The 18,805-nt window shown below is 38.2% G+C and overlaps 1 protein-coding gene across 2 annotated transcripts in view; it reads right to left on the minus strand.

Moving 5' to 3' along the window:
- Nucleotides 1-1,851: 1,851 nt before the first annotated feature.
- ATP6V1H (ATPase H+ transporting V1 subunit H) overlaps nucleotides 1,852-18,805 on the minus strand; it is a 47,932-nt gene continuing 30,978 nt past the window's right edge. For both annotated transcript variants that reach the window (XM_053981141.1, XM_053981134.1), the window contains 2 exons: nucleotides 14,218-14,331; nucleotides 1,852-2,863 (listed from right to left, as the gene is read on the minus strand). In XM_053981141.1, coding sequence (XP_053837116.1) covers nucleotides 2,803-2,863; nucleotides 14,218-14,331 — 175 coding nt within the window. In that variant the 3' untranslated portion in view covers nucleotides 1,852-2,802. The remainder of the gene's footprint in view (nucleotides 2,864-14,217; nucleotides 14,332-18,805) is intronic.

An 18,805-nucleotide genomic window follows, 5' to 3' on the forward strand; every position in this document is an offset into this window, starting at 1 on the left:
GAAAGTTTTATTAATTAAAATTCAACAAAAACTTTTGGTTGATTTCCCTGATTCCAAACCTTAAAAGCTCAACAGCTCTGTCCTTCTTTCTCTCTTGGGACCACATATGAAGGCCTTTCACTGCCAACAAGTGGGATGGGAGATGAAGAACCCACATCTGGAAATTGCTCTGCAGCTCCCTGCTATGCCAAGATTCCCCAGGACCTGTAGGACACCATGAGCAGTCTGACACCTGCAGATATCTCAGCTTTGGCAACTTCAGTCCAAATTACTGGCTGCACAACAAAGTCCTCTGTAACACCCTCCCCTGCAGGTTTCCAGGCTTCTTAAGGTACAACTGTTGGCAGGAACTCACTCAGACCCAACCTTAGAGCCACCTGAATGTTACCACTGACAGCTGGAAATCTCAGAGCTTGCAGGCTTTCAGGCTTCACAGGCACCAGGACATCAATAGCATACAGGGATATAAGTGAAACTTCAGAACCATTGCTTTAATTAGAGAGCTGTTGGACACAAGGTGGTAACTAAATGTCAGAGAATGCCAGGTATCACACAGTTTAGAAACACACCACATGATGAAGAATTAAATTATGCACAGGATAATACTAGCAAAGCAGGAGAGGAGAATTTATTTGTATAATACATGAAAATAATAGTCAGATGTTTTAGGTCAACCCCTGTAAGCAATTTAGTTTCACATTATGAGTAACTTGGTTATTCTAGCTCCTCTAGAAATTGAAGAGGTTTCCAGTGGTCATATTCATCATGTTTACTTCTATGATTCAATCCCAGATCTCCTTACCCAGCAGTGCTTTAGTGTTCCCTTTGGAAAAGGAAACAACACACTTGGTTTTGAAGGTGGGGAGATATTCCTTTTTCATTAATGCCACGTCACAGTTCTTGGACTCAACATTACAGCTATAACCATAGAACCAATCTTTAATAGCAGTCTTAGGCCCTGATTACACTGACAATTGTGACATGAAAAGCTGATTTGTAGAGCAAGACATTCAGTGCTAATTCAGCATTCACCCCATATGCATTTCTAAAGGCCATACTTCAAACAAAATCTTACATGGTCCAGTAGACTGAACACTTGCCACACAGCCAAGACACACAGGATGTACAGTGTGATGTACATCATGCAAGATGTACATCCTGTCCTGAGATTCAGCTTGCTTGGAGAAGAACCCCATTCATGGGCTGACACCACCATGCAATATAAACTGAAGTGTGAAATGCAGGGAGGACTCAGAGATTCATTTCAAGAGCATTCAAGTGACCCAAGGGAAGAATGGCAGTGTAGGTGCACCCCTGCTCTCCCAACTGCTTCCCACACCACCTGTATCCCCCAGCACTGCAGGAATATGCAGTGCTAAGATCTACTCACATAAACTGACTGTAGTTGGAGTGAGGTTAATTCTTTTCAGGCTTCAGCATGTATCCTTGTGATACTGACTGCAATATCAAAGCCTTTGTCTTCTATATGCAAAAGTAAGCAACAGTCATTAAGCTACACAATCTAATTTTAATTAAGCAGACCAAGAAATCATCAACCTGTAGTCCTCTAACTCTCTTCTCTCTCCATTGCAACAGTGGTCAAATTTTAATTATATATGATGAAAATCCAGGCTGGATAAGGAAAGTTTTCTCAATTAGTCTTTTCACTTGATGACGAAGTACTCAAAGCTTCCTCAAAGACTTGTACCTCAAATGACTACTGACAAGATTAAGAATTATGTTCACTTTTTTTTTTTTAAATTCTAATAATGAATCACAAGAATATTAACTGCTTGGTATTGCAAGTGCCTGGAGCCAGGCTTCTATCTATGCAACAAAACTGTTCTCATATGCCAAGCCAATATCAGCTTAAATTTATTGATTATATATTTTATACTGTCAGAAGCTACAAAACACAGAAAATATTGACAGCCAAATTATCTGGCTTAATATAAAAGAAATACAATGGATTTTGGAATGAAACCAGAACCCTAACATATACAAGTATTTTCAATAACCAAAAACTCCATGAAATTATAATTTCAGCAGTTAGTAGTGCACATTTGAAAAAAAAGAAAAAAATAAAAACAACCCTCAACTTGACCTCTGATCTACAGCCTTAACCACTGGTGTTATACAGCTGGACTAATAATCTTGGGGGTATGTTTTCACTGATGGAGGAGTGCTCATTTTCTTTTCCTCTTCTCATTTCCAGATTTTTAATGTAGTTTCTAACAAGAGAACTATCCCACCCCCCCAAAAAACTCCACCCATACATTTGCTTTTATATACAATTTTAACACTGTTTTGAGACTTGGTATATATTTTAGTATTGATAATCAATATTTCTTAGGCTACTGCACTTTCTATGAAACACTAAGTCAAAGCTTTATTAATTTGTCTGAGACATAAGGGGACAACTTACTTTTCTTGGAAAGTGACAACACTGATAACCCACTAAAGGAAGAGAAACATTTTTCTAGGCTAATTATAATATCCGTTATGGAATGGATATCTTTTAATAATAGTCTTTATTATGAGAATAAATACTTAAAACAAATGGAATATATTAGCCACATTTCCTCATATACATTCAGAATAGAACAAGAAGCTAATAGGCATAATCAGCAGAACCAGTTGAACAAACAAATTTTTAGGAAGCCAACAACACTAGAGGAAAGCTGGAATGTTTATGCACCCGTAGCAGACAAAGAGTATGTGATTTCAGAATTTCTTTTGTATTCATTTCAAGACAAACACACTGTAGTTGTAAGCATGAACTGCATGAACTGATGGAAGTGTTTAGCTCCGTGCTGTGGCCGTCTGAGGTTGTTCTGACTGCAACTGCTTCCCAAGGTATTCCCTGAAATACAACAAAAAATTAGATTGAGAAATGTTCTGGAGAGTGGGGAGTGCAACAGTGGTGGGAATTACAAAGTGCATAGAGAAGAAAAAGCTTTAAGTTCAGAATTAATCCCTCAGATAATGCCAATTGGAGCAACAATGAGAGCACCCGAGCTTTAGATATCCATCATCTGCCCTATGAAAATAAAGTACAAATCAAACATCAACAAAGCTGTCTAGAAAAGGAAGGAACCCAATGGGAACATTTAGAAGCCCTGAAAACTGACACAGAACACCCATGAAGCAGATAAATTTTGCTTGTTGAATACATATTTTAGAACCTGTGGCAAAACATTTAAAAGTATCTCTTTCCACAACCCAGCTGCAGGTGCATGAGTAACACAAAGGACATACTGGCAATACAATAGGCAAGCAAAACAGACACTGACTCAATAATTACATATTCAAGTTGAGAAAAATAAAATATAATCAAACCAGGCCCACTGTATACCAACATTTTCTTTAAAGTGTTTTCCTCACCTGCACTTTGAAGTGCACTAAGCCACTTACTTTCTATCTCTCCTCTCAACACTGGAACATCTCCCACATTACTGGCACTTGCCCTGAGCAACAGTGTCTAAATCCCACAGAAAAACACTGCACAGTTCTTCTGAACCTTACAATCCTACACTCTCTCTTGTGAAAGCAGATCAACACTTCACAAAAAAGAATCACAAAAAAGCTGAAAGGGGTCTTTAATAATAGAACCTGGGTTGCTGCTTGTCACAGAAAATACAGTAATTGTACCACTGTATCAAGTGGAAGAGAGGTTTCAGGATGCATGAAATGTAGGCGTTCTTTTTCTACTGCTGATCATACACTTAGTACTGTGCTTTCTCACTACACAGATATTTCAACCTACACAGGTTAAGCACTAGAAGCATCTCAGAGGAATGATGTTCAGAAAGAAGTCTCAAAAAAAACCCATATAACTCAAGAGTATGTGCTTTTGCTTTATTAAAAAAATTAATTTAAAATATCAGGTTTTTTGCACATTTCAAAAACTAGTTTTCAGCTTAGTGTCCTGTTGAACAGTTATACCTTATGCATTGCAATTCCTATTGCACAATGAAGTTCAGCACCTGAACTGCTGAACCCAACACCACTCTTCACAGTTTTAACATTAAGCATCCAGAAAACCAAAATTTCAAACACCTCTAGCAAAGAAAATAACACATAATTTGTATGCTGAACCATATGTTATGATTTAGCACCTTCATTTACAGCTTCATCAGGTGTTGCTGTAAAATCATAGCATTTTAATGCTTGGGCCCCACTTAATAGATACAACTCCTGCTCGTAACAGACAGGTTATCACCCTCAAAGTAGAGGCTCCTGCTGGCAAAGAAGGAAGTGAGCTGCTCTCTTGTGGTTTTGCAGGACTCAAAACTGTACCAGCAAAACAAAATTTGACAGTCATCCAAAAACACAGACAGCAACTATGGAGAACTTCCACACTCACCAAACTTCTTTCTGCTCCCCCTATGGTTTTGGTTGTCTTTTTTCATTTGTTTCATGCCTATATGCATGTACTGATTCTAGTATTTCTTCTCTGACATCCAGCCTTGAAACCAACTGACGCTGCATACATGGCTCTGCTCATCATATTACAAGCCCACAACATTATTTATTCTTAAAGCACAGATGAACCATATTGAATGTGAATTTCCCACACTATTACTTTGAAGTAGGAAAAGCAATCAAGCTAATAATCCATAACACTACAACTACTACAGAGCTTACACTGTTTCAGATGCATGGCCAAGGCTTTCTAAAAACCCCACTAGAGTGCAGTGCAGTCAGCAAAAATCTCCAAGGCAGCAGAGCAGTAGCACATTTTGTAGGTATTTAGTGCCTTCACACACATATTCAACTTCTACAGTAAGTAGAACAGTATCTTCCCTAGAAAACCTTTTGTAGGTGTAATGTTTAAGTCTAGGGTCAAGGAAAAGCTCTCATCCCATTTCCCCATACAGAATGAGCACCTGCAGTTACAGTTCTACATTGTCATGCTGCAAACCCAAGTGAAAATCCCTTGGTGTTCCTACCCCATCACCTCTTTAGCTACCACCAAGGGCCACTGAAATGCAAAAACCTTGCATTACAAGCTGTTAGAAGGATCACTTAACTTTCTGTTTGGTTATCACTTACATTTGAGGGTCACTGGTTAACCCAGGACAAATTATTGCATGGTCTAGATTAGATGAACATGGAATCATAGAATGGTTTGGGTTGGAAGGGACCTTAAAGATCATCTGATTCCAAACCCTCTGCCATGGGCAGGGACACCTTTGACTACACCAGGTTGCTGAGAGACCCCTCCAACCTGGCCTTGAATACTCCACAGGATGGGGCATCCACAGATTCTCCAGGAAACCTCTTCCAGTGTCTCACTACCCTCACAGGAAGTAATTCTTCCTGATATCTAATCTAAATCAGCCCTGTTTTATTTCACAGCCATTACCCCTTGGCTTTATGAGAAGGCTCTCTCCAGCCTCCCTGTAGGGCTCCTTTAGGTACTGTAAAGGCGCTCTAACATCTCCCCAGAGCCTTCTCTTGTCCAGGCTTAACAAATCCCAACTCAGAGCTTTTCCTCACAGGACAGGTGTTCTATGCCTCTAAATCATCTTCATAGCTCTCCTTTGGACCTGCTCCAAAATGTTAAGTAGGACCCTATTCTCCCTCTGCTAAAACACGTATTAAAAGAATAAGAAGATTCAAATATATTTTATAAATACTGGTATTTCATCCCATTAGGAGGTTAAGAAGCACTGTAAGCTCCAAACTTCACTCATAAGTTGGACATAAGTGTCCAACTTATAAATTAAGGGTCTAAGAGTTTATCCTGCACTGATACTTAGTTAATCTTAAGAGAAAAACTGGGATTTTAAAATTACTATTTACCTCACAAAATTAAAGTCACCTGTAAGAATGCAAGCCTTCAATGCATTGCACTATAAGAGCATGTATGATGAAAGGATGGATCTTGTCATATGATAACAAATCAGTTAATAAAATATTTAAAATAACATCTGAGATTTGTGATGCACACACAACGGACAGTAATGACATAATGACTTTTTTTTTTTTTTTAATTGCAAGCTATAAGCCCAAGAACTGGACCACTACAAGATATTTTAAACCATTTTCCTCACATTATAACAGAAAGGCCTTTATAAAAAGGTCAGGTATAGCCATCTTCTCACTTCCTTCAACATAAAACCATCCTTATTAAAAGCATATGAAGCTAGTGCAAACAAGTTTGCATTTACAGATAACAGCATTCAAACATTAAACAACTGATTTCATATAAATTTACAAGAACAAAAAATATTACCTCTCCACTGCAAAAAAGCTTCAAACGTGCAACTGTATTACATCACTTTTGAGACTAACTATAAAATCTTCCATTTGTCAGTTAAAACTCAGATCAACAACCACACACTTTCACTTCCCTGGTCACCCAAAAGTCTAAAGTGAAGCATAAGTAATTTCCATTTGCAAATTAATCTCTTCATTCTTACTAGAACAACCAAGTGATATTGCTTTCACTCTAGAAATTTCCCCTTTTTTGGGCCTCTTTTTTAACACACATTTTCTGCTGTTTCCAAAGTGTTTTTTTCCAAGAAGAAAAGGAAGCTTAGAGATGAATACATTAATTCATTTTGTCTCAAATAGTTATTCTAATTTGTTTCTTCCTTTTGTTTAATTTAATCAATTTTTTTTTCTCATGAGAGCCACTGACACCGTGAAGCAGAGATACACTTAAATGTCATAATTGAAACAAATGCTTAAAATTTATTTAGGAAAAGGCACACAGAACTGATCCAATATGTAAACTCAGTGAATATGGAATAAGGAGATAATTGCAAAGTGGCACAAGACACCACCTACAAATTTTATACTAACGTATCCCATATATTAAAAGATCACTCTCAACAACAGTCTATGATAGAAGGGAAAGTTATAAGACACATACAACAGATCCCTAGGGGCCATGTGTTAAAAAAAATAAGCCTTGAAGTTTAAGTAATACTACTTTCAGTGTTATTCTCCAAATTCCAGTGCAGTCAGATTTACCTGTCCTTTAAAGGATGCTGAAAATTAATGGGCAAAGGAAGAAAAGAAGATGAAGCACAGAATAAAAGAAGGACGAAATTTTCATATTTTTTCTTTTCACATTTAACTCTTGCATCCTGATTATTAAAGAAGATACCAAAAAATATCTGACAGTCCTGAATAGCTGCAATCTCTAACTTGGCTTAGCAGACTGAGGCTCCCAAGAGATAGAATGCCTTTCTTTGACACAAACCAAAAATACAAATATTGATTTTATTTTTTTCTATCTAAACATAAGCCTAGAGTCCCATACTTTTGAAAATTAAATCAAAAAGCTAGTTTAAAGAAATCCTTCAAAAAGTTTGCCACTTGACTCAATACACTCAAAAGACATTGCCAACATACACTGTTTACAGACAAATCATGAAGATATGACAATAGTTAAACAAATTCACGGGACAGGCAGCGGATAGAATTGATCCATTTTGCCAGCTTTATGTTGCAGTTCTGCTAGAGGTCTAGCAACCTGGAGAGAAGTTAATAGACTAGAAAGAGTTGAGCCAGTTTTACTAATTTATTGTGGCTTTACAAGTAGGTATTTGAATTACACAATTGATGTACTCCTAATTGTAAGCACGCTAAACTAACCCTTGAAAACATTGTCTTGTAACTGTTACATTCCACAGATTAACCATCCCTGGAATCTCTGAGCAGTACACATGAAGTGGCAACACCAGGACAAGGTTGCAACCATCTGTCTAGTCTCCATCTAATCCAATGTGAGACAAAGCTGGAACACCCACCCTTTAACCCATTCCAGCTGTGTAGGCCTGGCTTTCTCACGAGGCACCCAGAGTATTCTGGTGAGACAGCACTTTTTGTTCATGTAATTCTCAAGTGAATTGCAGTGAATTGCTTTCTACAGATAAGTTCCCTTGAAGGTGGTTACTGCAGTGTCTCATTAACACTGGTGGTGGCCGGGAGAAAGGCAAGTGGAGCTCCACAGGGGCCGGGCCACCACAGGTGCATTTGCCTCCCCACAGAGCCACAGTCACAGAAGAAAGGAAAGAAAATAAAGAAGCTAGGCTCAAATCAAACCTGGAGTGATGTTAATATTTGGTTCTTGAAATGCAATATTAACATGTCTTACTGCTGGATCCAAAATTATAATGCTGCACATTTTTATACATCTTTTCTATATATAGTATAGAAATATATATATATATATATACATTACATGCTCCTCATTATCATGTTCTTTACAGAAGTAAACAGGAAGAGAACAGTTATGAAAGTAGTAAAGTAAAAAACAGTGACATCTTCCTAGAGAGCTGGGCTGGGAAGACTGCCAAAGCTGGAGTCCTACCGCTGGAGAACTGCTGTTCTCTTTTGTCATTTGTTTACTGAACACAATTTTCTTCTTTGACTCAGTGGACTTAGGCAATAAGAAATATTCTAATTTAAAAGTGATATTAAAGAATATAAAATATGTGTCTATTATACCAATGCCTAGCATGAGTAGTTTTGAAGGTAAGTCATCACAAACCAACAACAAAAATAAAGAAACAAACATACACAGCAGAATCAAAGTCACTTTGACCAAACAGCTTGGGCCTCCAACACATCAAACTGAAGATTTTCATAAATTATCTTTTTCAGTGGAACCATGGTGATTTTCACCATGTATCTTCTTGTCCTATAAATGTGGCTGTGGATCTCAAGAGAGAAAAGATACTGCAAACATCTCTGCAATTCTCAATACTTAGTTTAACAGATTCCACTTCATACAACAAAATAGAACAAAAGTCAACTGTTAAGATAAACAAAATCTAGGACATTGTTTCTGTTTAATTATTCACAGTAAAGAGATGCTCAACATTCTGATGTGCACATAAAAACTAAACAGTCTGAATGTACACAAGGATTATGAACATTACATGAGGTGCTTTATGTTTCCAAATGGAGCCCTTTCTTCAGCTAAATGCAGTAATATTAATAGACAATCTACAGATTGCAGTAATATTAATAGACAATCTACAGATTATCATGATTATTGAAAACATTACTCATAGCATGGTTTAAAGGCCTCCTTATGACATGAAATGCAGCATAAATGTGAGTCTTCAAACTGATTCACTACAAGAAACTCCTCTCCTCTCAGCAGTTTCCTTAGTTTTTTACAATCTTTGAAAGAGTTATTCTAGACTTCCAGTTCACAACTTCACATACAAGCTATGAAGAAACAGCAGATCAATGAGCTCTTATAACAAAGCTGTTACTTAAGCATTTGATTTAAAAAAAGTAAACTGAAATCCAATTCGGTATGTGTCTTTCTATTAGGGATATAAAGCACGAGCCATTTTTCACTTATAAGATATGCTATGAACTAATACACAGAGCCATTTTGTGAATTCAAAAAACCCACCTGACTAAACCTCGCAATGTGGTTTGAAAACAGTTTTATATTTAAACAGAAGATTTAGTTACCACAAAGAATTTTTTTGCTTACAACACTTAAAGAGCTTTTTATGTAAGAATGACCAACATCAACAGTGTTTCACTGAACTTTCCTGTCAGGAAATCAAATTCTTAAAGAACAATAATCAGGAGTAAATTATCAAAAAGTTACTTCTTTGGTGACATGTTTTTCAGCATAGTTCATGAAAACTAGCAATTACTTTGAAAAAAGAAAATGCAAACTGAGCAGAATGTCTGATATCTTCCACAATAACATGAGCTCTAGAAATATTAAAAAGTGTTTCTGCAAAGAGTAGAGATCTCATGACAGAAAGCATAAGCCTAGTGTGAATCCTAGAGAGCATATGCCAAATAAAAAACACAGCCTCTACACCTACATGGAATGAAGTTTTACAAGAATACACATTTATGTGCAAATAAAAATATGAAACACTCCACTAGATACCAAGTGTGCCTGTAATTAATTGGCTTTTTGCCTAACTTGTCTCATTCTAGCTAGGAACTGTTCTCTTAAAAAAGATTACTTTTTATCAGCGACACTATCTTCTCAAACTTTTCATTTAGTTAACTTCTGTTAACTACTGAAAGAGAATTGTAGTGATAATGAAGGCTAAGAACCAAGAGAAATAAATATAGTGGAAGTTATTTTCCTGTAGATTTAAGCCTACTATTCTATTAAGCATTCCACACCTCAGTGTTGGGACAAGGGAAAAAATAAAGGGTGAGGGTGGGTGCAAACTTTGTGGCTGCCAGTTAACAACCACTACAACCTGCACTTCTCAATCCCAAATGCAGTCATTGTACAGAAGCTATCTGTAGAGTAACAGCTTCTAAATATAGCATCTTGCAAATCCTAGGCAGTTTCAGATTTTTTACTGTCTCCCTGAAGAATTCCTCATTTTAAAAGATGAAGAGCAAGTAATTTTGTTTGGGCTGTGCATTTAGAAACTCATGTATGAACCTGTTGCATATTCAAAGCTTGTCCAATTTGTTGCTTCATTCAGTATGCCCTTTACGAATTCCAATTCCATACCATACTTGACCATGCTGAAGTGACAGATCCTAACTCTCACGGTTTAGCACCTGCCAGCATACTCATACTCTTCATGTCAGTATCAAGGAGGTCAGGAGCCCCATGCCCAAGCAGGTGAATGTCTGAGGGGAGCCTGTGCTGGAGCAGGGTCCTGACAAGGATCTGCAGATCCATGGAGAGAGAAGCCCATACTGGAGCAGGTTTCCTGGTAGGACTTGTGACCCTGTGGAGGGACACATGCTGGAACACCCCTGTTCTTGAAGGACTGCACCCTGCAGAAGAGTGACCCACACTGCAGTAGTCTGGAGAGGGCTGTTGCTCATGGGATGATGAGCAGCAGAGAATGCTCATGGGATGACTCATGTTGGACAAGTTCATGGAGAACCATCTCCCATGGCAGGGACCCTATAATGGAGCAGGGAATGTATTCCTCTCCCTAACTAGTGGGAGAAAACAACGTGTGATGAACTGGCCATTACCCCCATTCCATCTACCTGCAGCCCTAGGGGAAGAGGTAGAACTTGGAAGGAGGGGAGGGATGGAGAGAAGGTGTTTTTAAGGTCATATTTACTTCTCACTATCTTGCTCTAGTTTTGTTAGTAATAAATTCAATTAATTATCTCTAATTTGAGCCTGTTTTGCCTGTGACAGTATTTGGTGAGTGATATCTCTTGGTCCTTATCTCACCTCAGGAATCCTTCACTTTATTTTCTTGCCCCTGTCCAGCCATGGAGGAGAGAGATACAGCAGCTTTGGTGGGTGCAGGGTCAACCCACTACACAGGTTCCTACTATCAGCATGGGGTGTCATGACTAACACAATTCAAGGCAGATTGAAACTCAGGATTAATTCCCATGTATAGGCAGAAAGTGATGCTAAAAAGATAATTTTGCTCCTTGCTTCATCAAGTGCATGATCATTTAACATGCAAATGTAACTGGAATATTTCACTTGAACTTATCTCATCTGAAAAGCTGACAGCAGTTACTGCTTTTGCCAACATAGCTTCACCATTTAAGAGAATGCCTGACAGTCTGATTTCCCCCCATTAATCCCTGACTTAAAAACCCCTAAGGGAAAGCCAGTTGAGCAGCCTGTAATGAACTACTCAAATTACTTTGGAGTTAATTGTCTCTAAGTTGAGCTAACAGTCAAATGATACAGCTGTGTTTTAGGCAGAATGCTACTTCAGCTGCCCCATGGTGCTCCCTCAATTCAAGTATCCCAAGTTTTCCTAACTCTGCTGGCTCCAGGCACAACACTTGCACCAAGCCTCACTGTGGCAGAGCAAAGCTTTATTTTATAATCTTTCTCTCAGTTAACCTTCTTGAAAAGCCTGACTACCTCTGTCACATGTGTCACAGACAGTAATGCCAAATTGTTCTGTGCCAGTTAAACTCAAGGAAAAAAAACACGATTGCTTTGAGTGAAATAACTGTAATTCTAGAATAAGTGGAAGCGAGAGGAAAGATGTTTATTGTTTCCCCAGCTCTGAAGAGCCACGGAAACAAAACCTTGAAGTTGCTGAATAACATATCTTATGACAATGCAAAGCTTAGTAAGTAGGCACTTAAATCACAGTCTGTGACAGTCAGGGGACACAGCTTGTGTGGTAAGAGACAGCAATGAAACAGAAGAGCTCCCAACACTCACCAAAAGCCAGATCTACACAAAGACAGATACAAACAGTGTGTCATTTCCTTCACTTAAGCTGTAAGTCCATGCCAGGGGGACACTACTTTGGCAAATAAGAGCTAAGGACAATGTGTCCCAGGGGCTTGTTCCACTATGAATTAAACAAGAAAACATTCCCTACAGAGATGATAATGTGAATCTGGAAGTGGCACTAACTCACACAGATTCTTTTTACTGAGACATCTGAAGAGCTGAAACTAGGTACTTTTGCCATCTCCCCCTCAGTCTCAAGTCTAAAAGTTCATAAACTGTGAAAAGTAGGCACAGAAATGTTCATACCATTAAAAAACCAAAACAAATCTTGAAGACCAGATGTGATGTTTTTACAAGTAGTCATCTCTCACTGAAAGTGAGAGAAACCCAGGCTTGGCATTCAGGAAAACTTTTCCTACCAGTAAGGTTTGTGCTGGAGAAAGACTAAAGGTCTTCCTACCAGATTTTCAAGACATCAGAACACACATGAAATAAAGCCCATCCCTACTGCAGAAGGCAGTATCAGTAACTAAACTTTCCATGCTGTAATCTCTATTTAGTAGCAGCTGGTTTGTAATACTCAGAATGTTTGAAATGTATCAGAACAGCATAGAGTAAAGAAATGTATTAAACTGAGAAGCAGGGTAGAGCATAATATACAATAATGACCAAAAATTAGATTGAACATGACCATGTGTTTAGACTCCCAGCTCCACACTCAAAAATTCCATGTGATCTTCAAAGTACTCCTTACAGGTGGAGAGTATTAGCTGGAATTTTCACAGTAGGATATTTAAACACATGTTTCTCTTTTATAGAAGGTTCCCACAGTATGTAAGAGAGGGAGTAGGTTAAAATGTATAGAACATGCATGAGAGTTAAAACCTTAAAACCTGTATTCTTCAGAAGGAAAGGGAGAAAATTAGCTTTGTTTTACCTATGATATACTGCAGAGAGAGACAATGGGAGCTTTTTGTCAACTTAGCCAGCCTGTCACAGCAAGGAGGTGACTTAACCTGTCAGAAGGTGCTTAGTAGTCTATGTTCCCCTACCACTTTCACACTGCCAGCATCATCCCTACTCAGTCTTTCAAGAAGTTCACATTCTGCCATAGGTGAGAAAATTGCCAGATATTATAGATATGTCCAAGCACTAAGCTTTTCAGAAATAAAAGGTTGTTTAAATCCAAAATTAAATTAGTTTTTTGTATCTCAACACTTATGTTTCAATATACTCAGATGTATTGCTGTATTTTATCTAGCTTTACGACAATGCCAGACTGAAAATATGAGCTCTGGTGCACTCATAATTAATAACCAGATTAAAAACTCCTAATTAGTATTTTTAACTCTCCATGGTTTATGCTTAGCATACCGAATTAGTTTGGCAACTTATACAAAGTTGCTTCATGAGCACTGTTTTTCAGAGCTTCAGCCCTTCAATGCTTCTCTATAAAGGTCCTGTGTGCTGTTGGAAAGGCAGCATCACGCACCAGCAAGTTCTGTGGCAGAACTTGCCAAGACTTCAGGGTTATTAGAGAATACTCAATCAGCCCATAAACCTCTGCTATTCCACAAGGAGTTCAAATAAATTCACAGAATCATTACAGAATATCCTGAGTTGGAAAGGAACCACAAGAACCACTGAGTCCAGCTCCTGGCCCTGCACAGGGCCAGCCCAAGAGTCACACCATGCGTCTGAGAGTATTGTCCAAACACTCCTTGAACTCTGTCAGGCTGGTGCCGTGACCACTTCCCTTGGGAGCCTGTTCCAGTGCCCAATCACCCTCTAGGTGAAGAACCTTTTCCTAATACCCAACCTAAGCTAAAATACGCTGTTCAAGTGAATTACTTTTGTGACATTCAACCATGCAAGGAAGCTACTCAAATCAATTGCTTCTAAAATACACAGAACTAAGTTTTTACCATAAGCATCACATTAATCTGCTATTTAAAAACTGCTGTCTTAACACATAAAAATGTTATTTCTCCCCTAAAAGAAATCTACTGTCTTGAATCCTCTCTCCACAACAAAGATGTCTCATGGTTAGTAGTATGTTAATAATCATCACATACCAATTGTGAACCATCAGCTTCTGCACAGCCAGTAGTGCATTATAACGAACTTGCTGGTCCTCGTGATGCATGTGGTTCATGACCAGCTGCTTACCACCAAGCTGTTCAATCACTCTGAAAAACAGGAGAGAAGCAAGTTTTATGACATTACTTTCAATTCTGGGTAGCTATCCTACCCAACTACTTCACATTCAAGGCATTAAGAGGTTAAGTTTAAATTATGTAATATTTATTTTATTAAAATTATTTATTTGCCAAGATACACATCTCACCTGGTATGTTGCAAATGTAGATTATCTTCTGTAATAACTACTGATTAAAAAAAAAAATTAAGAATTCACAACAGAGAGTGTTTATACTGGACTCCTGTTTGCTACTTTGGAATAAATAATCAAGAAAAGAAGCCTTTTCAGAAAGGGTTATTTACTTTACACAGCTTTCTGAAAGGGTTTGCAGGGTACAGCATTATCAATTATTACATAGGAGAGGTAGTGCCCTCCACCCCATAAATGGATGACAACCAGGCCACTCCATTTTTTTGCAAGAATAAAACCTTAACCTCTTCTGGCACTTTCTAATACAGAAGAATGCTTGTAATCACACCAACACCTATTAAATCATCCACATATAGTGCTTTTTGAGATTCAAAGTGTACTAGAGCCACAGCTACTCCTGCACAAGATGCAGAACTGGCTGTTAAGGTACCATTCCCAGAAAAAGAGCTTCACCTGCGTCTTTCACTATGAACTTCACCACCACAGTCAGCCTGAGCTTTTTAACAGCTGTACCAAATCCCTTATGAAATACTGATGGAACCTTGTATCACATGCCATGAATACATTATTTCTTAATAAAACCAGTGGAAGGCAACGCACTTAAAACCTGAAACAGTATCACTATCCATGTGACTTCACATGCAGTATTTCAGTCTGTCATAACAAGAAGTTTGGATAGAATTGGCAAGGAATATATAAGTGGATTTACTCACTGACTTTCATATGTTTTTTTACATCAGTTCTGTCATAGGTCACTTAGTAGTTAAGCATGCTATCCTCTGAAGACACTATCATTTGCTTTAGAGGCTTAACCTGATGTTGTCTGCCATTCTAAGCTTGCATTTGCATGTCATACTGCTCTTCTGATGGCCAGATTAATGCATTGCTGCTGCACAACAACCACAATGTATTTTTGCAAACTACAGAACGGGTATGAAGACATAGCAAGGAGATGAAAAAGAGAATTTTCAATTTCATTTTATAACTCAGTCAAAACTATCCTTAAGAACACAGGGAATATTATTTCCCAATAATATTCAAACATTTGTTTTATAAAGCAGGAATGGATTCAGAAAAATGCAATTGTTTCAAGCTGGAAAATCCTTGCCAAGAATTCAAGAAGTTATTAGTAATGTAACAGATTCAAAAAAACCTTTATGCCTGCCTTATGCAGCCTCACCTTTTTAATGAGTTAAATATAAAACCACTGCAAACAAAGGCAAGAGTATAAAACACAAATAATATTTTTTTTTTTAATTAAAGGACTGACTTAAGCCATTGGATTTTTAGGAAGTGAAAGGATGTGAAAAAGGCATTAAACTCAAAAGTTTCCTTATTCTAGAAGAATGCAAGAACCAAAATTAAAGGTTAAAAGCCTATAATCACAAATGGTAATAGGCTCTTTCAGATGACAATACATCATTGAAATTATGGCTGAGAACATGAGGAGTTGAAGAACAGCATTATCATTCTTGCATAATGCTGCCTACAGGTACAAATCACTTCCCAGCCATAGGTTTAACCCAAAGGTCTAAACAGTGAAGAAGGTTCACAGTGAATCATATTCCTTCAAGGTCCAAACTTGTCCAAAACACTATATTTAGTTTCCCCTCTCCTCAATTGCTGCTTATTTTACAGACGTAATAGAGCCCAGTGGAACAGTTATATGTGCACATCTTTTGCAATGACTGCTCCCCAGAACATCACTGCACTAAGCCAAAATAGCGTCATTTCAAAAAAATCTCTGGACGCTGAAGATTCAGATTTTACCATGACCCATTTAGAGGGAGGAAGAAGACACAGCAGATAAAGACAAATGAAGACAATTTAGAGTGTTATAGCAGAAAACAAATATAAAATCCACACTACTTATCTGAAAGCCAGGGTGAAAACGGGAATGCAAGTTTTTTTCTGAGTCCTGAGCTACGGAAGAGAATGGCTCTAGGTGTCCATCTCATACACGTAAAACACAAAGCCCACGTTCACAGCACTCAAGAAATTCTACGTGTTGATCGTACACAACAATAAGCCGTGGGCCACATGGAAGCTGTGCTGGTGGAAGCACCAGTGCTGTACTTTAGTTCTGCTGTTACACTCTCAGAAAATGCATCTTTTGTGAGCCTCATGAGAAACCTATAGTGCTATTGTCGCAACAATTTTGTCCACAATGTGTAATTTTAAAAGCAACTTAAAATTATTTAAGCATTGGAGAACAGCCATGAAGAAATACAGTATTTTGTTAACAAACATTTCTTTTGTCAGACAAAGGGAAAGGCTAGCCAGAACTGCAGCTCTAGGTCTCCACTGTGCCCAGCAGGTGAAGTCAAGCAGTTTTAGCATCCAATTCATCTCTGCAACCTTCAAAGGCTAAAGGATGATCCAGTTAGGAGTTCACAATAAATACTTAACAAAAACACAAGTACACCTGAATTCTTCTACTCTTCTAAACCAAGGAACTGTATCTATTCTTGAAGTGAGTCATGCAATGAGTGTGAAATACCAATCACACATGGGAGCAGTACACAACTATGTATCAAAAAACCATAAGAAATAGATTATTATGCTGGAATGAACACATAACCCATAGGTATTTTAGGCTTTTATTAAGTTCCAAAATTGCTGAAGTCATATTTGGTAAGAATACACTGGATTACAAATGAAATTCTTTAAAAGAAAGAGATTGAGGTATTTCAGTTTGTTCAATGAAACAGAAAGCTAAATAAAGCAAATCTGTAAACAGAAAGCAGCTAAAGTTTTAGAATTTGAGATAAGAATGTGGGTTGGAACAGTATACAGGATACTTTTTATTTGCTAATGACCACTCCTTTTGAAGGTTGGCACACTGCTGAATAGGCTTTAAAGCCTGGGAGCTAAGTGGAGCTGTAGTCCTAACAGCTATACATTTTCCCAACTACAGACAGAAGGATACAGGTCCTGTTTATCCACTCTAATTTCATAGCTTTGGTCCAGCGACTGCATGGCCATACTAACCCACACATTCAGGTAAATGCACGCAAACTGTTTAAAGATTATGGCAAACATTTAATAAAATAAGTTCATACAAAGAGCAGCTCAAAGCAAGAACAACCAGCATTAGACAGTCCTCCAGCTTTGCCACTTGCAGCACTTTAAGTTTCCACCTTACTGAAGGATATCTTACCTCTCCTTCAAATCCCATTTCAGTTCTTACAAGACCACAAGGGCTGGAGTTGACAAATCTTCCTAGCATACATATGGCCTGAAGTTTCAGTCCTTGTCCATGATTCTACTTCTATTCAAGACAGCAGTCTTGAACAGTACAAGAAGTGTTCATGAAATTCCCAACAAGGCTAGAAGGCAGTTCTCATCTTACCTATTGAGCTGGTTTTAGCTGAGGTAGTTAATTTTCCTCTTTGTACTAAAAGCAGTGTTGATTTCATTATTGCTGAGCAGCATTTGCACTGCATCAAGGCCTTCTCTGCTCCTCACCCCACCAGCAAGGGGAGCTGGGGCTGCACAAGGACTTGGGACAGGACACAGCCATGGCAGCTGACCCCAACGGACCAAAGGGATATTCTATACAATATGGCAACACACTCAGCACATAAAACTGGGAGGAGGAGGAGAAAGAGGGGAACCATTCAAAGTGATGGTGTTTGTCTTTCCATTATAGGTGATTAAGACCTGCTTTCCCTGGGATGGCAGAACACCTGCCTGGAAGCAGTGAATTAATTCCCTGTTTTGCTTTACCTATTAAATTGTCTTTATCTCAACCCACTGTTTTTCTCACTTTTACTTTTGTTTCTCTTCCTCATCCTGCTGTAGAGAGAGAGTAAGTGGCTGTATGGACCCTGAGTTGCCAGCTGGGGTTAAACCATGACATCCATTAAACCCTGTGCAGAAACCAGGAACAGACTGCTTCTTTGCTACAAAAATTAAGTCACATGTCCCTCTGTGTGAGTGATGAGCCAGATTCCTGCAAAAACCAAAGGCTGCTTTCTGCTTCAGTGGTCTCTACCTTAGAGGTGCAATTACTCAGTAAACATCTTTGCTCATAGGTTATTAAAGCAGGAAAATATAGCAATGTCCTTGTGTATTTCAACAGGAATTTGGGTTTATAATGAACATGAAAACTTTCACAAAAATGAGTATTTGTCTGGCTAAAACATGCTTAAATGGAAGAGTAACAACTGAATCTGTGCATCACTGAAATTACACCAGCAATTGTTTGTGAAAAAAACCTTCTCTGTAGTCTTAAGTCACAAAACAGTCTTTAGCATTGTTGGAATAGTCCATGTCTACCCCAAGTCCAATAATTATAGTCCACATAGTCA

This window comes from Vidua macroura, chromosome 1 (assembly GCF_024509145.1).
Source record: "Vidua macroura isolate BioBank_ID:100142 chromosome 1, ASM2450914v1, whole genome shotgun sequence".
Lineage (NCBI taxonomy): Eukaryota > Metazoa > Chordata > Aves > Passeriformes > Viduidae > Vidua > Vidua macroura.